Source organism: Aythya marila, assembly GCF_965140915.1.
Source record: "Aythya marila genome assembly, chromosome: 1".
NCBI classification, from domain to species: domain Eukaryota; kingdom Metazoa; phylum Chordata; class Aves; order Anseriformes; family Anatidae; genus Aythya; species Aythya marila.
Window position 1 is genome coordinate 194,278,190 of NC_139042.1, and position 18,770 is coordinate 194,296,959.

Consider the following 18,770-nt stretch of genomic DNA (forward strand, 5'->3'; position numbering starts at 1 on the left):
ATGTACATTTAACCAGGAGGTGATCAACAGTAGCCTTTATACTAGTTACATACTACAAAATGGTAAGACTTACAGAAATACCTCTGCTAAACCTGCTGTCTAGTCAAATGTATACAAGACTACCTTCTTTAATTGTGGCAGCATTAAATGAAATGTGTAGCCAGCAGGACCCAAACGGTTGTGTTCTTTAGCATTGCAAAAGCTGTTCAGAACAGCATCTCCCTGCCTCTATCTGGGCCCTGCTGATTAAACATGACACGATCACTCGCCATGCATTCAGCTTCTTATAAATGCGGTTTTGTTCAACCAGAAGTTGACAAAGGCAGTATGTTTTGTAAATATAATGGCTCTGAGCATGCTCTATGTATTTGCAACCAGCAGCCATGATTTCCTGCACACTCTGCCGTGTTGTCAGCGATGCTGCTATGAAGGTTACAAACCCCTTTACTCAGGAGCCAGCCTGTAAAAAACTGTGAAAAGACCATGCTGTAATCTGAAAGCATTCCCTCACCAATAGTTCTGCTTTGAATATGACACAAAGCAAAAGTTTATGTGGGCATGTTTATAGCTATAAACAAAGAAGAGGAAACTCAGCTTTTGTTATATTGAATGCAGTTTGCATTTCCTACACCTGTACAAAGGTGGGGCTGGTAGCATATGGCAGGCTGTATCGCTGCTGTTGCTCAGATCATTTTCATGTAAAATGTCAGAGTGCAGGCTGCTCAGAGATCACTTGGTTTAAAGTAAAGACGTGATATTAAGATCCGTGAAAAGGTCTGTTTAAATAAAACCAAAGATTTTTAAAGGCTATAACTAAAGGCTTTTGTTTTGGTAGCTGAGGACACGAGAAATAAAGAGAAGGAGAGAAAGAAGTTATGCCTGCAGATAGGGAGGAAAAAAGGAGGCATTCCTAGATCTGCATGATTTCCGCACATGAATACCACCTGCAGAGAACAACATCAGAGAATGTTGAATACTAAATGTGAATACTAAATTCCTTTTTATGGCTGTACATTTCTTCATTATAAACAGAAGTGTCACTTGGCATTGATTCAGTGCAGTATGGCACCTAGAAAGGTGGATGAACTGATCTTCTAACTGGCTTGCTCACAGCAGTGCTGACCGTCTTTGATACATGCTGATAGTCATCCAGGGTTGGCTGTTGGGCTGCATGTAAGAGTAACACCATGTCTTGTGATCATCCATACAGCTGCTTTTCTTCTAAAGCAAGCAGTACCTAAGTGTGAACATCCTTTTTTTTTCCTTAGGTTAAAGAATGTCCTGGTATAAAAATATTTCAAGCTAATGCGTCACTTTATTTCGCCAATAGCGAGTCATACACAAATGCACTGAAGAAAAAGGTGAGCAAAGCAAAATTTTTACTATCTATGTCTTGAAAATTCAAAACATCTTTCGAAATGCCCTTTAGCATAGCCCCTAATACAGTGACCTCTGGTATGATATGAGAAGATATGAGGTGATCCTCCGGCCAACTGCAGATCATCTTAGCAAGGAACAAGATGGTGGGAGGGAGTAAACAGCATGTAGAGCATGCCTCACCTCCTGCCTGACCCACATTTGACTGGGTGGGATTGGCAGAAGCAGAGCTAGCTAAGGACAGAACTGCCTGACCTGGTAGCATTTACACTCGTACTAACTTGTGAAAAATTTTTCTGTAGCTTCCATGACGAGTCTTGTACAAAACAGGTGGGTGGTACTCCTCCACAAAGCAAGAGGTATTAGCAATTTGTGTCCAAGTGCACTTCTCCCCCCTCTGCTTTCTGCACTCAAATCAGCATTCTGTTGAAATATGGCACCTCTGATCTCAAGAGAAGAATGTGATGCATCTCTTCCTCATCTTGTTAACACAGTGCTTGCGAAGATTATTCCTTCTTACTTTATACTGTTCTCACCCCCACCAAGGGACACTGAATAATGCAGGCTTCTTTAAAATTTATGATAGTGATGAATTCAGTGCTAATTGATACTGCAATGTCATCCTAACAAGCTGGATCTTGTCTGATCACGATTTCTTTTCATGGCAGACTGGAGTGGACCCTTGTGCCATATTAGCAGCAAGGAGAAAAGCCCAGAAGAAGCACGCTAGGGAAATAAAGAAGGCTAACGAACTCAAAAAGAAAGCTGTATTGAAGCTAGTGAATTCTTCGGTAAATATTTACCTCTACTTTATCAGCTAACACGGTGCTTTTCGGTGTTACCATTCTTGTTTATAAAAGGCACAGAGTGCTTCTTGGGTAGGAAAACTTAGAGAACAAGCACTGTGCAGTGTGGACAGGCTACAAAGGAACAGCAGAAGGATCAGAGGCTCATGGCTGGATTGGATACTTGTGTTGAACCTCAGTTACGTTAAGATACCACGCTAGGGGAGCAGAGCCTTTCACACTATCATACTGTCTCAGCAGTGGTGTCAGCAGAAGGTAGAGAGATCCAGCCTCTGCCACTCTCCTCTGCACATTCAGAATAATCATACAGAAATAAGATAAAAGAGAAGGTCCTGTAATAAATTTTGTTATCAGTTAAAAGATGCCGTCCGCACTGCTGATCCTGACATGGGTAACAGAGGCAGGTGCATTCAGGAGGGTTGTTTGAAACACGCTTGTGCCTTTGTGCATGTTTAAATTCATCCCCTTGGTGGGAGCTGGTGGGTGCTTATTATCAGAGAAAACCAAGCAAATGCCTAAGTTTGGAGCCCGATTTCTGGCTCTTCCTTTAGATATGTAGACCTCAACATGATGCACAGGGCTAAGGCAAGAAAATAGAGCAAAAGTATATGAACAGGTGCCTGTGTTTGGAAATAAGTAATTCACCCCCAAGATAATAGCTTTAAGCTGTGCATGTGACTGTAGAAAGACTGGGTAGAGGAGACTAAGCCTTGATACAGATAAAGCCGGTCCCTGTAATGGTTTAGAGCTGTACACCTTTCAAAGGCTGGCAGAACAGCTGTGTGTGGGGAGGAAGGGGACCTACACTGAAAAAGTATTGGCTATCGTTTAGCTTTATTTGTCTTCTCTCACAGAGTAATGATGTGGAAGGAAATGTAAAACATGAGATAGCAAACGATGAGTTACCTGTAAATGGAAAATCTCTTGATGAGCTTGAACACTTTGTGGAGCCCGAAACAAACATTCACTCTTTAATTCTGGATTTCACCCCAGTGAACTTTGTGGATTCAGTTGGAGCAAAAACCTTAAAATCAGTAAGTAGGGCTTTTTTTTTTTTTTTTCCTAAAAAAAATAAAATAAAATAACAAAAAAAAAAACCAAAAAACTGTAAGTTTGGTACCTTGTAGGGAACCTGTCATCATAGGATGTAAATGCCAACTCAGATACAATCCAGTATCTCACATAATCAGTTTTAATTCTGTAGCTCTGTAAGTTTCAGCTGAATTACTGGAGAATGTGCAGCTCTCACAGTAACTAGTTTACATCTTCCAGAAGAACGATGTGCATAATGATAATGTGTTTAACTTCAGTTTAACTCTATTGCAGATTATAAAAGAATACAAAGAAGTTTCAGTCCACGTCTGTATTGCCAGCTGTAGCGGTGAGTTGAGTTTTTTTGTGAATTTGTGGGAGAGATTGTGTCTCTTACCCTCTGTTTCTGAGTTTTCTCCTGCCAATTGCCTCAGTAGTATCAGTGCTTATTTTGAGTAACATTGAACTAAAATTCAATTTGAGGAAGAGCAAACCTGTATGGATTAGAGCCTTCACTTCAGTGTAAGTGGAGTCCTAATGTAATGAGTTTTCTGATCTTGCTCCCATTTCTTCCAGCTGGCAAATTGTGAGTGGTGCACCTAATGTTGTACCTTGAAGTTGTAAAGATGTAGTTAGAAGAAAAGCCTGCAGTGTTCCAAGTTGGTGATATTTGGAATTGTAGCATCTTCAGCCAAGAACAGGCCTCTCTGTGTGGCTGGAAAAGAGAATTACTTTTTTGGAGTAGAAGTATAATGCAATTCATCCGGATATTTTAAATGTTTAAAGTAATGACAAGAGAACAATTTGTCATCATTTTCTTGAGATGCTTTTGTCTTCCACCTTTTACTTTTGTTTATGTACTGATTCCATAATTGTTTGTTTTAATTTGTAGGTCCTGTTATGAATGAGCTGACGAGACTGAATTTTTTTGACAACAATGTAACAAGAGAGCTGCTCTTTCACAGTATTCACGATGCTGTCCTTGCTTGCCAAGTGAAACACAGGTCTGCTTCACAGACTGCCTCAGACCTCTGAGGATTGACATCTAGCAGAATGGAAGTCGGATTTATGCTGATAGAGACTCTTTTCAAATATTTAATTTGCACAGTTTAAAGACAGGCTAAGGCTATTTGTATCTACGGGTATAGGGTGGGGCTTTCGGTAGGAAGAGTGGACAAGGAATTTGGAAGCCTTCATGCTCTTGAATTTTTTCCTTCCATCAGGGTACAGCCTTCCAATGACATAAGCATGAAATTATGCAAGGTGAGAAAACTCGTTGTAGTAAGCTACAGTCTGAATCTGATAGACAAGGTGACATTCCTATTCCTGTTGAGAAAATGGGCACTTTAACTCACTGCAAGCTGGGATCTTGCAGAAGAAAACTGTTCTGCAATTCCAATGCACTGTACCAGTGTCTTTACAGTTTTTTTGTAGATTACTTTTAAAGCCTGATGTCAACATCTGCATACCACAGATTTGTATAAACTGTAATGATCTGCCAGCTGGATTCATGAATTCACACTGGTGGCATTAGCTGCTCCTGTTTTTAAATCTTGATGGTACAGTTGTTTTTTTAATTACCTAACCTGTCTCAACTGTGTTTATCCTTTTGTTCCCTGAATATTTTCACTCTTAAGTGAATTTCATGTTAAAAACCTACTGTTTAATTGTTATCAATATGGTACTTCCACTGCCAAAACCTGGTTATACTTTCTAAAAAAAATAATACAGCTGGTTTTAAGCTAAAATTAATTTAGCTTCAGGTTTGTAGACAAAACTGGCTTAAGGCAGGAATGAGGCCTATTAAAATTACCTTAAGAATGGATGCCCTCAATGCAGTTGGAATAAAACGGTAGACAAGGTCTAAAGTCTCAGTGGTCCAAAAAGGAGAAATACTTTCCCATTGCCTGAGATGTCTTTCTACCAGCACTGCTGCTTCTGCCTCAGCTTTTAAGTGCTTTGTGAAATAGATTTCAGTAGAACTCCAAAATGTGTTTGGGTATTTTTAATGAATCGGTAGCTTGTTTTTTTTTCTTTTGGCCTTACAACCTGGCCACTATGGTACTCTTTGACTTTGTGTGTGAGTCGCAAAATATGGAAATATAATTCAGGCAAAATAGATCTTCAATGCCTGTATTCCCCTAACAACAACCAATATGAATCTGATCAAAGGTAGGAACGTGAAAGTGTTCCTCTGTAAGTTATTTCAATAGCACAGGGGCAGCAGAGGAGGGTTAAGTAACACTTTGTTTAGCACCCTCAAAGCAAAGGTCCTGTGCATACGGAAATTCAGACTATTTCCTCTTTTCTCAGTGCAGAATCTGCTACTTTTATTTTGGTTCAAACTGTTGCGCTTAGGGTTTGCTTCAAGTAAACTGAGTTTTCCAAGAACTGGGGGCAGTGGGGGAAGGTGTTTCCTTTCCTTGGACTCCCCTGCCACTAGGGATAGGAAGCTTTCTGCATCAGAAGTTACTGCTTAGCTGGAGTTCAAAGTATGAATTGAATGCACGTTAACACAGTGTGTGTGTTTATTTAAAAAAAAAAAAAACTTTTTGGTACATTTTATAATGTTAACTAGTTTAACAAGCCTTTGTATCTACATACAGTATATTTTTCTACTTTCAGCTTGTTGCAGCTTCAGTTTTTAACTATGTAGTCTCTTCAGTTCACATCAAAATCTTGTCAACTTCTAAAATAAAGTGATTGTCATAACATACCAAAATTACCTACTTTGTCTCAGCAAGACACCGTACGTGGGAAAAGCCAACGTCCCAGGGTGCAATTGCCTGTTCTTAAGGTGTGGGCTAGGAAGAATAGACTAGACTAGTGTAGAAGAGTTCAGCTGGAAGGGCCTTCAACGATCATCCAGTCCAACTGCTGGACCTCTTCAGGGCTAACCAAAAGTTAATGCATGTTATTCCTCTCTAGGAAGCCCATTCCAGCATTTGAACACCCTAAAACCAAAGAAATTTTTTGTGATGTCCAGGCTGAACCTCCCCTGGTGCAGCTCTGTGCCATTCCCCCACATTCTGTCATCAGTTACTGGGAGCAGGGACTGGCACCTCCCTCTGCACGTCCCCTCCTCAGGAGGCTGCAGAGAGCAATGAGGCCGCCCCTCAGCCTCCTGTTCTGAGTGCCCTCAGCCCCTCCTCACAGGCCGTGCCTTCCTGCCCTTGTACAAGCTTTGCTGCCCTCCTCTAGAGGCTTTTGAGGACTTTAACGTCCTTTTTATAACATGGAGGCCAGAACTGCACACAATATTCAAGGTGAGGTCACACCAACTACATGCAGTGAAAGACTCACCTCTTTTGACTGGCTGGCTGGGCTGTGTAATGCACCCCAAACTGGTTTGCCCTTTTGGCTGCCAGGGCAGCTGCAGCTCGTGGTTGACTGATGCATCTCCCAAGACAAACACTTACCTTGTGGCTGTGTGACACCAAATGAGCAAATGCGTATGCTTGGGCTAGAACAGTACTACAGGTTGGTCTCTCAACCAGATTTCTTGCAGCCCTGCTGAGGGAAGAGACAATCTTAAGGTCAGTCCAGAGAGTTTCAAGATTTCCTGTATGCTGTAGTGGGTTTACGTGGCAAGGTTTTGGTAGCAGGGAGCCATAGGGGTGGTTTCTGTGAGAAAGATCTAGAAGCTGCCCCATGTTTGGGAAGGGCCCCATTGTTTTCCAGATCCGAGCCAATAAGCGATGTTGTTTTGCGCCTCTGTGAGAGCATATTTAAGACAGGGAAAAAACGCTGCGCCACACAGCAGCCGGGAGAGTCAAGGGAGTGGGAGAACAGCCTTGCACCAAGGTCAGTGTAGAAGGAGGGGGAGAGGTGCTCCAGGCGCCGGAGCAGAAGTCCCCTGCGGCCTGTGGTGAGGACCATGGTGAAGCAGGATGTCCCCCTGCAGCCCATGGAGTACCACGGTGGAGCAGGGTTCCATGCTGCAGCCCGTGGAGGAGACCACGGTGGAGCAGGTGGCCCTGCACCGACGGAGGCTGCCGCCTGTGGAAGACCCCTGCCGGAGCAGATTCCGGGCCGGACCTGTAGCCTGTGGAGAGGAGCCCACGCAGGAGCAGGTGACCTGGCAGGAGCTGCTGCCCGTAGGGGAGCCAGGTTGGAGCAGTTTTCTCCTGAGGGATGGACCCCGTGGTACGGACCCATATCTGGAGCAGTTCTGGAAGAGCTGCTGCCTGTGGGAAGCCCACGCCGGATCAGTTCATCAAGGACTGCATTCCGTGGGTGGGACCCCACAGCACAGGGGACGAGAGTGACCGAGAAGGAGCGGCAGAGAAGAAGTGCTGTAGACTGACCATAACCCCCATTCCCCGTTCCCCTGCGCCGCTCGGGGGGAGGAGGTGGAAGAGGGTGGATGGGGGGGGAAGGTGCTTTTGTTTTTTTTTTTCCTTTGTTTTCTCACTTCTCTCGCTTGTTAGTTGTAGGCAATAAATCTTACTATCTCCTTATGCCGAGTCTGTTTTGCCCGTTACAATAATTATTGCGTGATTTTCTCGTCCTTATCTCAATCCTTGAGCCCTTTTCACATATTTTCTCCCCATTCCTCTTTGAGGAGGGGGAGTGAGAGAGCGGCTGTGGTGGAGCTCGGCTGCCCACTCGAGCGGAACCACAACATATGCATAGTTCAAAAAAGAGGTGATGGGAAGAAAAAATTATAGAGTAGAAGGTGTCTTCTTCATGCAGTTTTGGCCTTTGTTACCCACCGTTTAGAGCTAAGGAAGTGTTCCCCATGTTGGGGTTATCAGCCTGCTTGCGTTCTTCATTTCAGCAGCACTCAAGTGCTGCCACGAGCCATGTGAATGTGTCTCTACTGCTCCTCACCCTCCTGGCTCCAGCATAAGACCCTGTCCAGGTGCCACTGCAACGCAACTGATGCTGCATTTCCCCTTGTGGCTCTCCTGGTGAGCTGCTGGGATCAGCCTGTGTGGGGCTGGTGCTGTGCACCCCACTCCTAATTACTAGCAGCATTGCTGGTAATTCATCTAGTAAAGTAAAATCTGGAAGCTTTTGATTGGTCTTACTGTGCTTTGCTGCCACCAGCTGAGACAGTGCTCTCCAGCCTGTCACCTACTGAAAAGTAAATGGATTGCCCTTCTGCTGAGGGACAAGCTGCTCTTTAGAGAGCAAGAAGTTTAAATCCCACCTTAAGCTTGTCAGTGTTGGGTTAAACAAACCCACATCCTTTTTCCTCTCCCCTTTGCCTACATTCAGACGCTCAGTGCTGAAGCCTCACCACAGCAAACAGCACTGAGTAGCCGAGGTCCTGCTGGATGTTGAAATGCCACTTCACGCTGAGAACAATATTCCTTTCCCCTTACTTTTTCGCAAGAGCACTGATGGTAATTCAGGGTGCGATCACCAGCTCCTTCCTACATACTTTACTCACCCTTCTTAAATAAAAGGTACATTTCATTTCAAGCACTGCACTTTGAGCCATATTCAGTCGCTGCTGCTTTCTGACCCACTTTCCTCTCTGGCTCAGAATGAAAATATTCTGTCCTACCACTAAACCTGCACCCTACCCAAACCCCCTCCCCCCCCCAAAAAAAAATTGTTGAAATTAAACCTGATAAAATTTCTCTCACTTTCAAGACAAAACTGTTCCCAAACAGCTTTACATTCTCAGGTGTTTCTTCAGGCTCTTTTTTCTAACTCACTTTTCACAGTTTGATGCAATGCCTGAAAAAGGTCAAATGAAAGTATGCTGCTTTTCAGCGACCTACCAGTGCAGCTCTACCGGAACATGCCAGATAAATATCAACCTTTTATCTGCAGCCACCGACTACAAGCAATTTTCCAGATACTGAAGCATCAGGACCCTACCAGGGTGACCTCTGTGTTTAGTAGCATCCTATACAAGTAATCTGACATATCAAAGTACTCACTAGTAGATTTAGACTGATGTCAAACTTCAAGGTTTTTTTTAGAGCAGGAACGTGAGGAAACAATCTTCATTTCCTTAGTGCTCTGAAATTACACTCACTTCTTCCTCCCTCTTTATGCAACACTTACTATTTAGTAAGAAACAGAAAAAAGGGATGAAAGTGTCCCCTCTGAAAAAGGGATGAAGAAAAAAATTTCCCCCCCTGTAGAGTGGTTATGATAGTATGATAGCACCAGCGTTCACCCATGGAGAAAACAGAGCCCTTCACATCTTCCCCAAGCTTGGCAGTGACTGACCACTAAGACCGTGAGCTGAGCTGTTTGTGCTTTCTCCTTAGCTCAACATTTGCATTTTCTTTTCTCCTTTTCTTGGGACACACCTACACCTTGCTGCTTAGCATCAAGCATTTCCGAGTACACCCAGAAGCACTGCAGTCTCTTTGGGATCTTTCAGTGCTTCCCCAGCTTAGACTCTAAGTTTTGGGGTGTAAATGGTGGCTGGGAATCTGAACTCAAGATCTCTAACACTGCTCAGGTATCCATTTAAAAATACATTGCTGGTTTAGGCTGTGGTGTTAAGACTTTTCTACAGCAGCAATACTCCACTAAGCGTGGAACATATTCATAAAGAAATCCCATCTGTTATTTGGAATATTTCATTTATTTCTTGCTTCCAAGAACAAGACACGAATGACTACATGTGGATTTTGGTTTCACAAAGTTAAACTACAGAAAAAGGAAAAATTTTCCAAGGTATTAGTTGTAGGTCATGTAGCGGGGAGTAGCACTGAACTTTGCGTAGGATTTAATGACTTTGTTCACTGCTTCTAAGAAGTCTTTCTCAGTTGCAATTTTTCGACGTGCTCGGATCGCAAACATGCCTGCCTCCGTGCAGACGCTGCGAATCTCAGCTCCTTTAAAAGAAAGGGGTAAATGAATTCAACACTGACCACCAACAGAGAGGAAGCATATGCAAAATATTTTTAAAAAACTCACCTGTGCTATTAGGACACAGTCGAGCCAACAGCTCAAATCTTATGTCCCTTTCAACACTCATTGAACGAGCGTGTATCTTGAATATGTGAGTTCGCCCCTGAAAAAGAGTGGATAGAAGTGTTCATGGTGCAAAAAAGGTGGTGACTTGACTTGCTCTCAGCATGTAGCTGTCCCCTTCCACAGCAAGGGCAGATGGAAAATGATAGGTAGGTAGGAAATTAGAGTTTTATTTGCTATGTCTGGACTAGAATACTTAAGCAATGGAAAACTACCTGTCCATGAAACTGAATTAAGAAAGTAACTGAAAGAGCTTTAATGGCAGAAGTACCTCAAAAGACCTAAATAAAGCACATTCCAACTAAACTACTAAATCACGGAACCAGTTAAAGACTTCTTTATCTATTCAGTCAGAAATATACAGTATGCATAGCTACAGCTTCCCTGCCAGGGATGGAATTTGTGCAGTGGGGGAAAACCTTTTGCACATCTTTAATCTCCCAGGTTTCTATGTGGCTTCACCTAAGAGTGCTGCTTTTGTTAATTCTCGTAAACTGCTTCCAGACAGTAATGCCTTAACTGAAGAAACACTCAAAATCAGAACACTCAAAATATATTTGACAGTGAAAGAAAGCATTCTGACCTCAAGATCAGGCAAGCTAAACTCTATCTTCCTATCCAACCTCCCAGGCCTCATCAGTGCTGGATCCAGAGTATCAGGTCTGTTTGTAGCCATCAGCACTTTGATGTTGCCTCGTGGGTCAAAACCATCCAACTGGTTGATCAGCTCCAGCATGGTGCGCTGCACTTCGTTGTCACCCCCAGCCCCATCATCGAAACGAGCACCTGAAGAGAGAAAACGGGAGAGAAAACACAAAGTAAGAGAGGGACCTTCAGAGCAGGCAGACGTCACAGCTGTTGTATGTAAAACAACAGGAGAAATATATTTAAATTACATACAAATATTTGTGATGAGTTCATAACAAGGTGTGAGGGGATTAGTTGAAAACGACACATTTCAAACAAAAAGTGATCGGTGCTATCTGTCAGTTACAATAAACACTGTATCTTCATCCTTGATATTACAGGGCCTATCTCCTTGCCTAGTAACTGACCAAAATGCTGATGTATAAATGCATCTTGGTGTTTTTTGTTTGTTTGCTTTTTAGTATTTTTTTTATTTACATCCCCTCAACCAAAATCCTCCCCACTTGCCTGTGTAAAAATTGTTTTACTTTGAAAAGACTGAGGTACTTCCTTTGTGAGAAAAGAAAAAAAAATACAACATAATTTTTAGGCAGTGATAAAGATTTAGTATGTAGCCTAGAACCTGAAGAGGGTTTAAGTTAACAGGACTTTTTCCAAATACAACAGAGAAGTTTTTACTAAAGTTTAAATAATCCAGGTGTTACAAACATGCAGAAGTGACTTCACATCTGAGCTAAATATGTTCAGGCTATGTAAACCACCTCTTGATAGCTTCCCAGACACAGTATGTGCTGGTAGTATTTAGGTATTTACAAGTAAGCTTCTTGTAATTCTTTATCCTTGTTGCTGCATTTCAACACAAAAAGAAAATCTGAAAGTTCTCGTATGAAAGTAGAGATATCTACTACAAACATACCTCCAATGGCATCAATTTCATCAAAGAATATGAGACAAGCTTTTTTAGTTCTGGCCATTTCAAAGAGTTCACGAACCATTCGAGCTCCCTGAAAGGAAAAAAACAACCACACCCACACCTCAAATTTTTGTTACAGATTCAAGATACATTAAAGGAAAACTATCACACTATTCATGCCTCCAAACAATTCTAAGTTTCCAATGATAAAACTCTTCTTATTTGTACAAATATATGTATAACCAGAAATTCATAGATCTTAAAGCAATTCATAAAGGAGAGAAGAGGCAAATCACTACTAAAATTCAGAAGTAGTCCAGATGAAGTCATCTACCTCAGGGCCAACTGAAGTGGCACTGTTGGGACCAAAATCCTCATTCTAGAGTCCCCCAAACCACAGATTAAACACTGCACTGCAAAATCCATTTCATCGGTGACAGTATAGCTCAGGTGTTATAACTGATTGCCTGACAATTCTTCTACCCCCTTCTGCCTCCAGCATGCTAGATCATCAATCCATCATATCCACTAGGGTGTCTGGTCCCCACAACCGCAGCTCTGCAATTCACTCCACACTCCATTAAGTATTTGCTCTTACCTCTCCCACGTACTTCTGCACCAACTCAGATCCAATTACTCTGATGAAGCAGGCATCAGTCCTGTTAGCAACAGCACGGGCACAAAGTGTTTTGCCCGTACCAGGTGGCCCAAACAAAAGTACTCCTTTGGGAGGCTCGATTCCAAGGTTCACAAATCTTTCAGGCTGAGATGGTGGGAAACAGAGGGCATCAAAGATTATGTGCCAAGTAAGAAAATCATTAATGACAAGCAATAAATACGAAACTAGACCGGATTTCATTTGTTAAAACTAGACCTCTTTTAACTTAGTTATTTACATTCAGCTACATTAACTTTTTTTTTTTTTTTTTTTTCAAATGCTAATAGATAACCAGGATAGTTTTGAAATAATAGGAGTTTCAATCTGGAGGTAACTTACATGAAGCAGAGGGGTTTCAACCACCTCTCTGAGCTTTTCAATCTGCTCTTTACAACCACCAACATCACTGTAAGTGACATCTGGTTTTTCTTCCACCTGCATAACAAAAAGGTAAATTAGAAGTTAACAACCTGATGCTTCATCACTCCAGGCCTTCAACAGCCCAGAACAAAATCTGGCCAAAGAAACTAAAATTACAAGATCAAACAATATCATAATAAGTAAAGGCAGTTCTCACTTGCATCATGGTGACTGTGGGATCAATCTTTGGAGGCAAAGGGATGTGGATTTGATACTTGTTCCTGTCCACCCTGTTGAGAAGAAATAAAGAATATTTATTTTAACAAGAGTTAATTAAACTGCTATGTAGAAATAACTCTGTAAAAGATGAAGCTGAATTTTCGAACTAGTCTTTTCTCTGGAATCGAGATAACCCAGCCCTCAAAGCTAACAGCCAGATGGGCTAGAAACTGGAATTTCTTCTGCAGAGAAGCTTAAGGTTTCCAAAAATATTAATTCCAAAATATTTTAAAAACTAAACTTCAAAATCTCCAGGAGAGCAAACTGGTAAAATATTGATTCTACAGTTAACTGGCTTCATCTCTTAAGCAAACATTTCCTGGAGCTGCTCTGTGTGTATTTGTGTAGACAGTCAAAGAGAAAGCACACTGCTCAGGCTCCCTGAAAGCTGGGACTATTGGGGCCCACAGTGAAAGGTTTCAGTCCATAGTGCACTGAACTTGTTTTCAGTAGAATGAGATCAAAAACATTTCCAGCAGAGCAGGGTAAGTTATAAGCAGGCAGATAAGTTATTGTCTTCTAACAGAAAGACATTGTTATGATTTCAACTACTGTGAAAATATCAAATGTCTCTTGTTGATGTCAACCCAATGGACCAGATGAGAAAGCTTCAATCTTCAGTAAAACTCTAAGAACACAAGGATTTTGCTTACCCAACTCTCATGCCTTCTTCTATGTCAGTAGGTGCCACCTGGTCACTGAGATCCACCACAAATTTGGCAAACTGTTTGACATTGATAATGTACTTGGGATCCTCGGAGTCTGCATTGATGATCTTTGTACACCTAATACAGAACATACAATTAATGCCACCGGGTAAACAATTAACTGCCCTGCTATTTCTGTAAGCACCATGAAACAGAGTGATTGTATCCTCCAAACATATTGGAAGAGCTATTGTACTTGTGATTTTATTATTATAGCAACATGCAATAATTATAAAAGTAAATGCAAGTGTGAAATATGTAATATACCATCAAGCATAATACACTTGCTTTTTGATGTGATGGTTAGAAGTATTCTCAATATGCACAAAATGTGAAGCTTCTTTTAAAAAAAAAAAAAAAAAAAAAAAAAGTCTACCTAAGTTATAAATCACATTTTTAACATTATGCAGCTCCACTCCAAAACTGAAGAAAGAGTGCACCCACCTGGCGACCTGTAATGGCTGCTCACTTTGGAGAGTTTGCTTATCTGCAGCCAAATCCCAAAGGGCAGGAGGAGCCAGGCCGGTGTCAGATTCCTTAATTCCTAGGTAAAACACAGACAGGCTGAGGAGGAAGAAGCTAAGTGGTATGTCAGCAACCTTTCACATACTGAGAACCCTACACATAAGTCTGCTGGAAGCTTTTTAAGATCTCTAAACAAACACGTACACACACCTCTAGTGAAAAACACATGCAAATCTCTTTAATGAGCTCCCTGAAGAAACAAGGACTATTGTGCCAGTTGAATACACAAACGCCAGTCTATCCATACTCTAATACAATTTTGCAGTATGAATAACAACACTCAAACTTGAGAAAGATAACATAAGCACATTTCAAAACAGTTTCAGAAAAGGAGTGAAAGCCTGCAAGTGTTTTCACCGAGGGAAAGCTTTAGTGCAAGATATTAGAAGCTAAGGGATTCATACAGATGGAAGACCTTGTAGATCTCCCAAAACATGGATAAAAAAAATACCATCTCCATCATATATTTGAAAAAATAAAAATAAAAAAATCAAGGATTTTGTTTTATTAGACCTGCCTAATCAAAAATGAGACTGCCACCTACAAAGTAAAAATCCCACATTACCAGATAAAGAAATGCATCCTTTAGGGAAAAATAACATTAATAAAATCAATGCAAAAGTTATTTAAAATCAACTTCTTAAAACACCCATTTTGGTGTATGCCTCTCTTCTACTGCAAGTTATGTTAAGAAGGAAAGATACCTGTGAGCTCATTGATTTTCTTAAGTAGTTGTTGGATATCATCTTCTACTTGCTTGATCTGCCTTGAGTATGTGCTCTGGCCCTGGAAAAGAAATATTGTGTTGATTTTTCAACTCAGATAATTTTTTATCTAGGAAAAAGTGCCAATAGATGCTGAGCATCACAATGTTCAACACTGTCTTGGTATAATAAAAAACAATTGATCACAAGCAAAAAAGATTCTATTAAGTTCCAGTAATAATAATAACTCCGTCCACCAAAAATAGATTGCAGTTTCACAGTTCTGAGCAACGTGCAAGTGGAAATTTCTCCTATCTGTCAGATTCAAGGATTTGTTTTTCCTTTTAAACCTGTGCAGCTTTATTTTGTAACTGTTCTTTTCCTAAGCTCTAAAAAGGACTTTGTAAAAATTATATACAGAAGTTCTGCATGCAGTAGCTGAATAGCACCAAATGAAAAAACATTTGTACGAGTGCTTTTTTTTTTACCTTATCCAACCTCTCTATCACCCACAGGATACAGCAGAAAGATCAAGGGGCATATGAGATTCTCAATGGTGATAAAATGCTTTGCTATCTTGCCTGGCCTAATGCCAGCAGATCTGCATTTCCTTTACAAGATCTCCCTCCTACCAATCTGGCAACAAAAAAGATGCCACAGTGTGCTCAACCCCTATTTCAGAGTCCTTCCACAGTTGCAGAGTTGTACTGTCAGTGCAATTTAGACTACTGGCAAACATATTCAAATCTACACATACGCTAAGCTGAAAGTTTCTTTCTTCTGAAGGGTCCTTAAACAGACCCACTGCACTTTCTGGCAGAGAGGGGTAGTTTGCATTTCAAGCCTTATTGTCCATGGAACACACCTCCCAGGATTATGCTATCCCTGATAAACTCTGTGATTTTTCTAACTGGATACAAGCAAATTGGATAGAGTCTTAAAGATAGTTCTTTATAATGCAAGGAAAATTGGCTACTTGGTGAAAAAGCCCTACTAAACCCTAGCCATTAGAACCCCATGACAATCAGCTACAAGATACAGAGCAAAAGTTTAAAAATACTTCATTAGCTCCAAGATAACTAGATTATTTTTAGGGTTGTGAGTTGAGTTTGGGGCTTTCTTGTTACAAGGGAAAAGGGAGAAAAGATTTTGGCAGGAGAAAAAAATCAATAGCAGATCTGCTTCTCCTGACTATTCACTAAATACATGTCCCACCACTTGTGTATTCAATTCATAACTAGACTCTCTTTTTAATTTAACACTCTTGCATACAAATGTTACTTACATAGGTTTTAAGCAAGGCAATATCTCCTTCATCCAGTGCTGAAACAAGACAGGAAAGACTTAGATTCCGATTATAAAACAAAAACAGTATCAAACCTGCTTCTAAAACATGCAAATACACATTTTTATGAATGCTTGCCTTCTTGTTATGTACAAATCCCTCAAAATGGATCCTTTTGAGTCTTTTGTTTTCTTTTGATTTAGTGAAAATAAATAAAGTGTCAGATGTTCAAGAAAAACAAAACTGTCTCCAGCTACGCTCTTAAGTATCTGTACCATCCAGAGCTCACAGTAAGCAAACTACTTAAACTCTGACTTGCTCAGGGTAACTTGTCATCAGTGACTGTACAGAAAATGAACAGAACAAATCAAAACTTCACCTTTTCAACCTTTTGGTTTATGTTTAAGAATACATCAATTAAAATCCAAATAACTTTTGTATAACCACTTCAATCACCACCTTCTAGCAGTGCTGTCTCTCTCGAGTTGTGCAGCGTGAGCAGAGAACAACCATAACTAAGCTCATCGCAATAACAAAAAACTCCTGTGAACTAATAAAGCAGCCAGGAATCAATAACTACCATAAAGCCGATTTTTAATAGTATAAAATGTACACATGGGAATGGTCGCACTAGGCAAGATCAACAGTTTGGTCCTATATATACCCCTTCTCCAACAAGAAGGTCTACGATCATAGCAAATACTTAGTGACCTCCCACTTTTGGGTCCTACATTGTTATTAAAAGTCCTTAAAAGATTTTCTTTACGTGAGCATTTCCTAACAACTCTTTGAGCCCCTGTCAACTTTCAGCAACTTTTGGCGGAATATACAGGAAGAAATCCCCTGGTTTAACTCACATTGTGCTTCCTTTTACCTGACTTAGACTTGGAATTTAAACATTTTACTTGGGCCTCTAAATCCGTGCATCAGATCAAGCACCATCAGCTTTTAAACGTCTAAGCTTTCACACTGAGTCCTGTCCCACAGGGTTGTCCCAGTGAACTCCCTCTGTTAAGAAAAATGTGACAATTACTGTTGGTCCCTACTTACTTCCACATCACTTGAAGTTTAACAGACCTGCACCATTCCCTCTCCTGTCTCCCCAAAGCTCTACCTTTTTAGACTAAATCCTGGTCTTCACCTTAAGCACCCCTAGCATTTTGTTGTTCTCTCTCCTCTAATTTCCCTGTAGCCTTTTTATGACAGAGGGAGCCAAAAACACACAGCATGAAAATCTGGGCATGCTGTGCATTACACAGAGTTTCGAGGAGGCATTTTCTGTATTGATCCGTATTTCTCCCCCGATTATTTGCACTACCCCATTGACTTTCTGGTATCTACTAAACACTACCCTGCTATAATTCAGAAATCATTCTCGAGGGGGAGCAGTTCAAAGTCCACCACTGATGCCATATAGGTGTACTTTTTTCCTCCAGATGTTATTATTTTGCAACTAACGGCGTGAACTAAACAGGCAGGTGAAATCCACCTGGTGTGAGGCAGAACTGGTGGCTTTCAGGCTGTGTCAGTGTCACCAGAGGGAACTGCTGCTCTGCTTTCACTGAAGTCCTTACTGAAGGGATGGGATCACAGGGAATTTGGCAGTGAGCTGTGGAGGACTCCACTCACGAAAAAAAAGATAAATATCATGTTTACTCATGCTGATCTTTTAATTACGCCGCTTAGTAGCGAATCAGGCTTTCCAAGACCCTCTCCTCATAGAACCAGGCCGCAACGCCCAGATCTAACGCGTTTTTCCATGGTTTTAACCCATTTTTCCCCCCTTTCAGCCGCTCCCCCCCCGGGGCCCGGCCCCTCGGTGCGCCCCGCGGGAGCTGGGCGGGGGGCCCGGCGGCCTCTCCCCCGGCCGGCGGCGGTCCCTCACCGCGGATGGGCTTCTCCTCCTTCTCCTCCTCCTTCGTTTTCCGCTGGTCGGCGCCCAGGTAGTCCGGCATCGCGGCTTCCCTCGCTTCTCTTCCTCCTTTTCTCCTGCGGAAGGCCCGGCGCTGCTGTGTAACGCTTCCGGGGCTCCGCTGCCTCCTCCTCCTCCTCCTCCTCCTCCCCTTCCTCCTCCTCTTTTTCCTCCTTCAGCCCCTCACCCGGGCTGCTCCCTGCCCTCCCGCTGTGTTTCCGAGGAGAGTGGTCCCCCCGTGTCCCCCCGGTGTAATGGTTTAGGGGGTGCCCCCCACCCCCCCGTGTGATGGTTTAGGGGTGTGATGGGGCATGGAGGTCCCGGAGCGTGCCTAGAGCAGGGCTGTGAGGCTGCTGCAGGGGCTGGAGCACAAGTCCTGTGAGGAGAGGCTGAGGGAGCTGGGGGTGTTTAGGCTGGAGAAAAGGAGGCTCAGGGCAGACCTTACTGATCTCTGCAAAGGAAGGTGTCAGGAGCCGGGGGTCGGCCTCATCTTGCATATAACTAGTGACAGGACCAGAGGGAATGGTCTCGAGTTGTGCCAGGGGAGGTTCAGGCTGGCAATGAGGAGCCATTTCTGCTCAGAAAGAGCAGTCAGGCACTGGGACGGGTTGCCCAG

The 18,770-nt window shown here is 42.2% G+C and overlaps 2 protein-coding genes across 3 annotated transcripts in view; one reads left to right on the top strand and one right to left on the bottom strand.

Moving 5' to 3' along the window:
- Positions 1 to 5,923, top strand: part of SLC26A5 (solute carrier family 26 member 5) — a 34,203-nt gene extending 28,280 nt beyond the window's left edge. The window contains exons 16-20 of one of the 2 annotated variants that reach the window (XM_082768972.1): positions 1,269 to 1,361; positions 2,046 to 2,168; positions 3,038 to 3,217; positions 3,510 to 3,564; positions 4,108 to 5,923. In XM_082768972.1, coding sequence (XP_082625098.1) covers positions 1,269 to 1,361; positions 2,046 to 2,168; positions 3,038 to 3,217; positions 3,510 to 3,564; positions 4,108 to 4,250 — 594 coding nt within the window. In that variant the 3' untranslated portion in view covers positions 4,251 to 5,923. Of the gene's footprint in view, positions 1 to 1,268; positions 1,362 to 1,679; positions 1,708 to 2,045; positions 2,169 to 3,037; positions 3,218 to 3,509; positions 3,565 to 4,107 lie in introns of those variants that run through there. The other variant, XM_082768973.1, reaches the window with a different exon arrangement.
- Positions 5,924 to 9,756: 3,833 nt separating this feature from the next.
- Positions 9,757 to 18,271, bottom strand: PSMC2 (proteasome 26S subunit, ATPase 2). Its single transcript, XM_082752999.1, has 12 exons — positions 18,128 to 18,271; positions 16,243 to 16,280; positions 14,958 to 15,039; positions 14,173 to 14,272; positions 13,675 to 13,806; positions 12,960 to 13,032; positions 12,722 to 12,817; positions 12,323 to 12,487; positions 11,728 to 11,815; positions 10,747 to 10,949; positions 10,107 to 10,203; positions 9,757 to 10,024 (listed from the first exon to the last, which is right to left on the bottom strand). Exons 1-12 carry the CDS (start codon positions 18,195 to 18,197, stop codon positions 9,867 to 9,869), a joined length of 1,302 nt encoding a protein of 433 aa, XP_082609125.1. The 5' UTR covers positions 18,198 to 18,271; the 3' UTR covers positions 9,757 to 9,866.
- Between the last annotated feature and the right edge of the window lie 499 nt (positions 18,272 to 18,770).

Coding starts and splice junctions, on each gene's coding strand:
- PSMC2 (XM_082752999.1), bottom strand. CDS start 18,197: ATGCCGGACTACCTGGGCGCCGACCAGCGGAAAACGAAGGAGGAGGAG. Junction 13,033..13,674: donor GAAGAAGGCATGAGAGTTGG/GTAAGCAAAATC, acceptor TCTTCTCAACAG/GGTGGACAGGAACAAGTATC. Junction 10,950..11,727: donor TGAAATTGATGCCATTGGAG/GTATGTTTGTAG, acceptor TTCTCTCTTCAG/GTGCTCGTTTCGATGATGGG.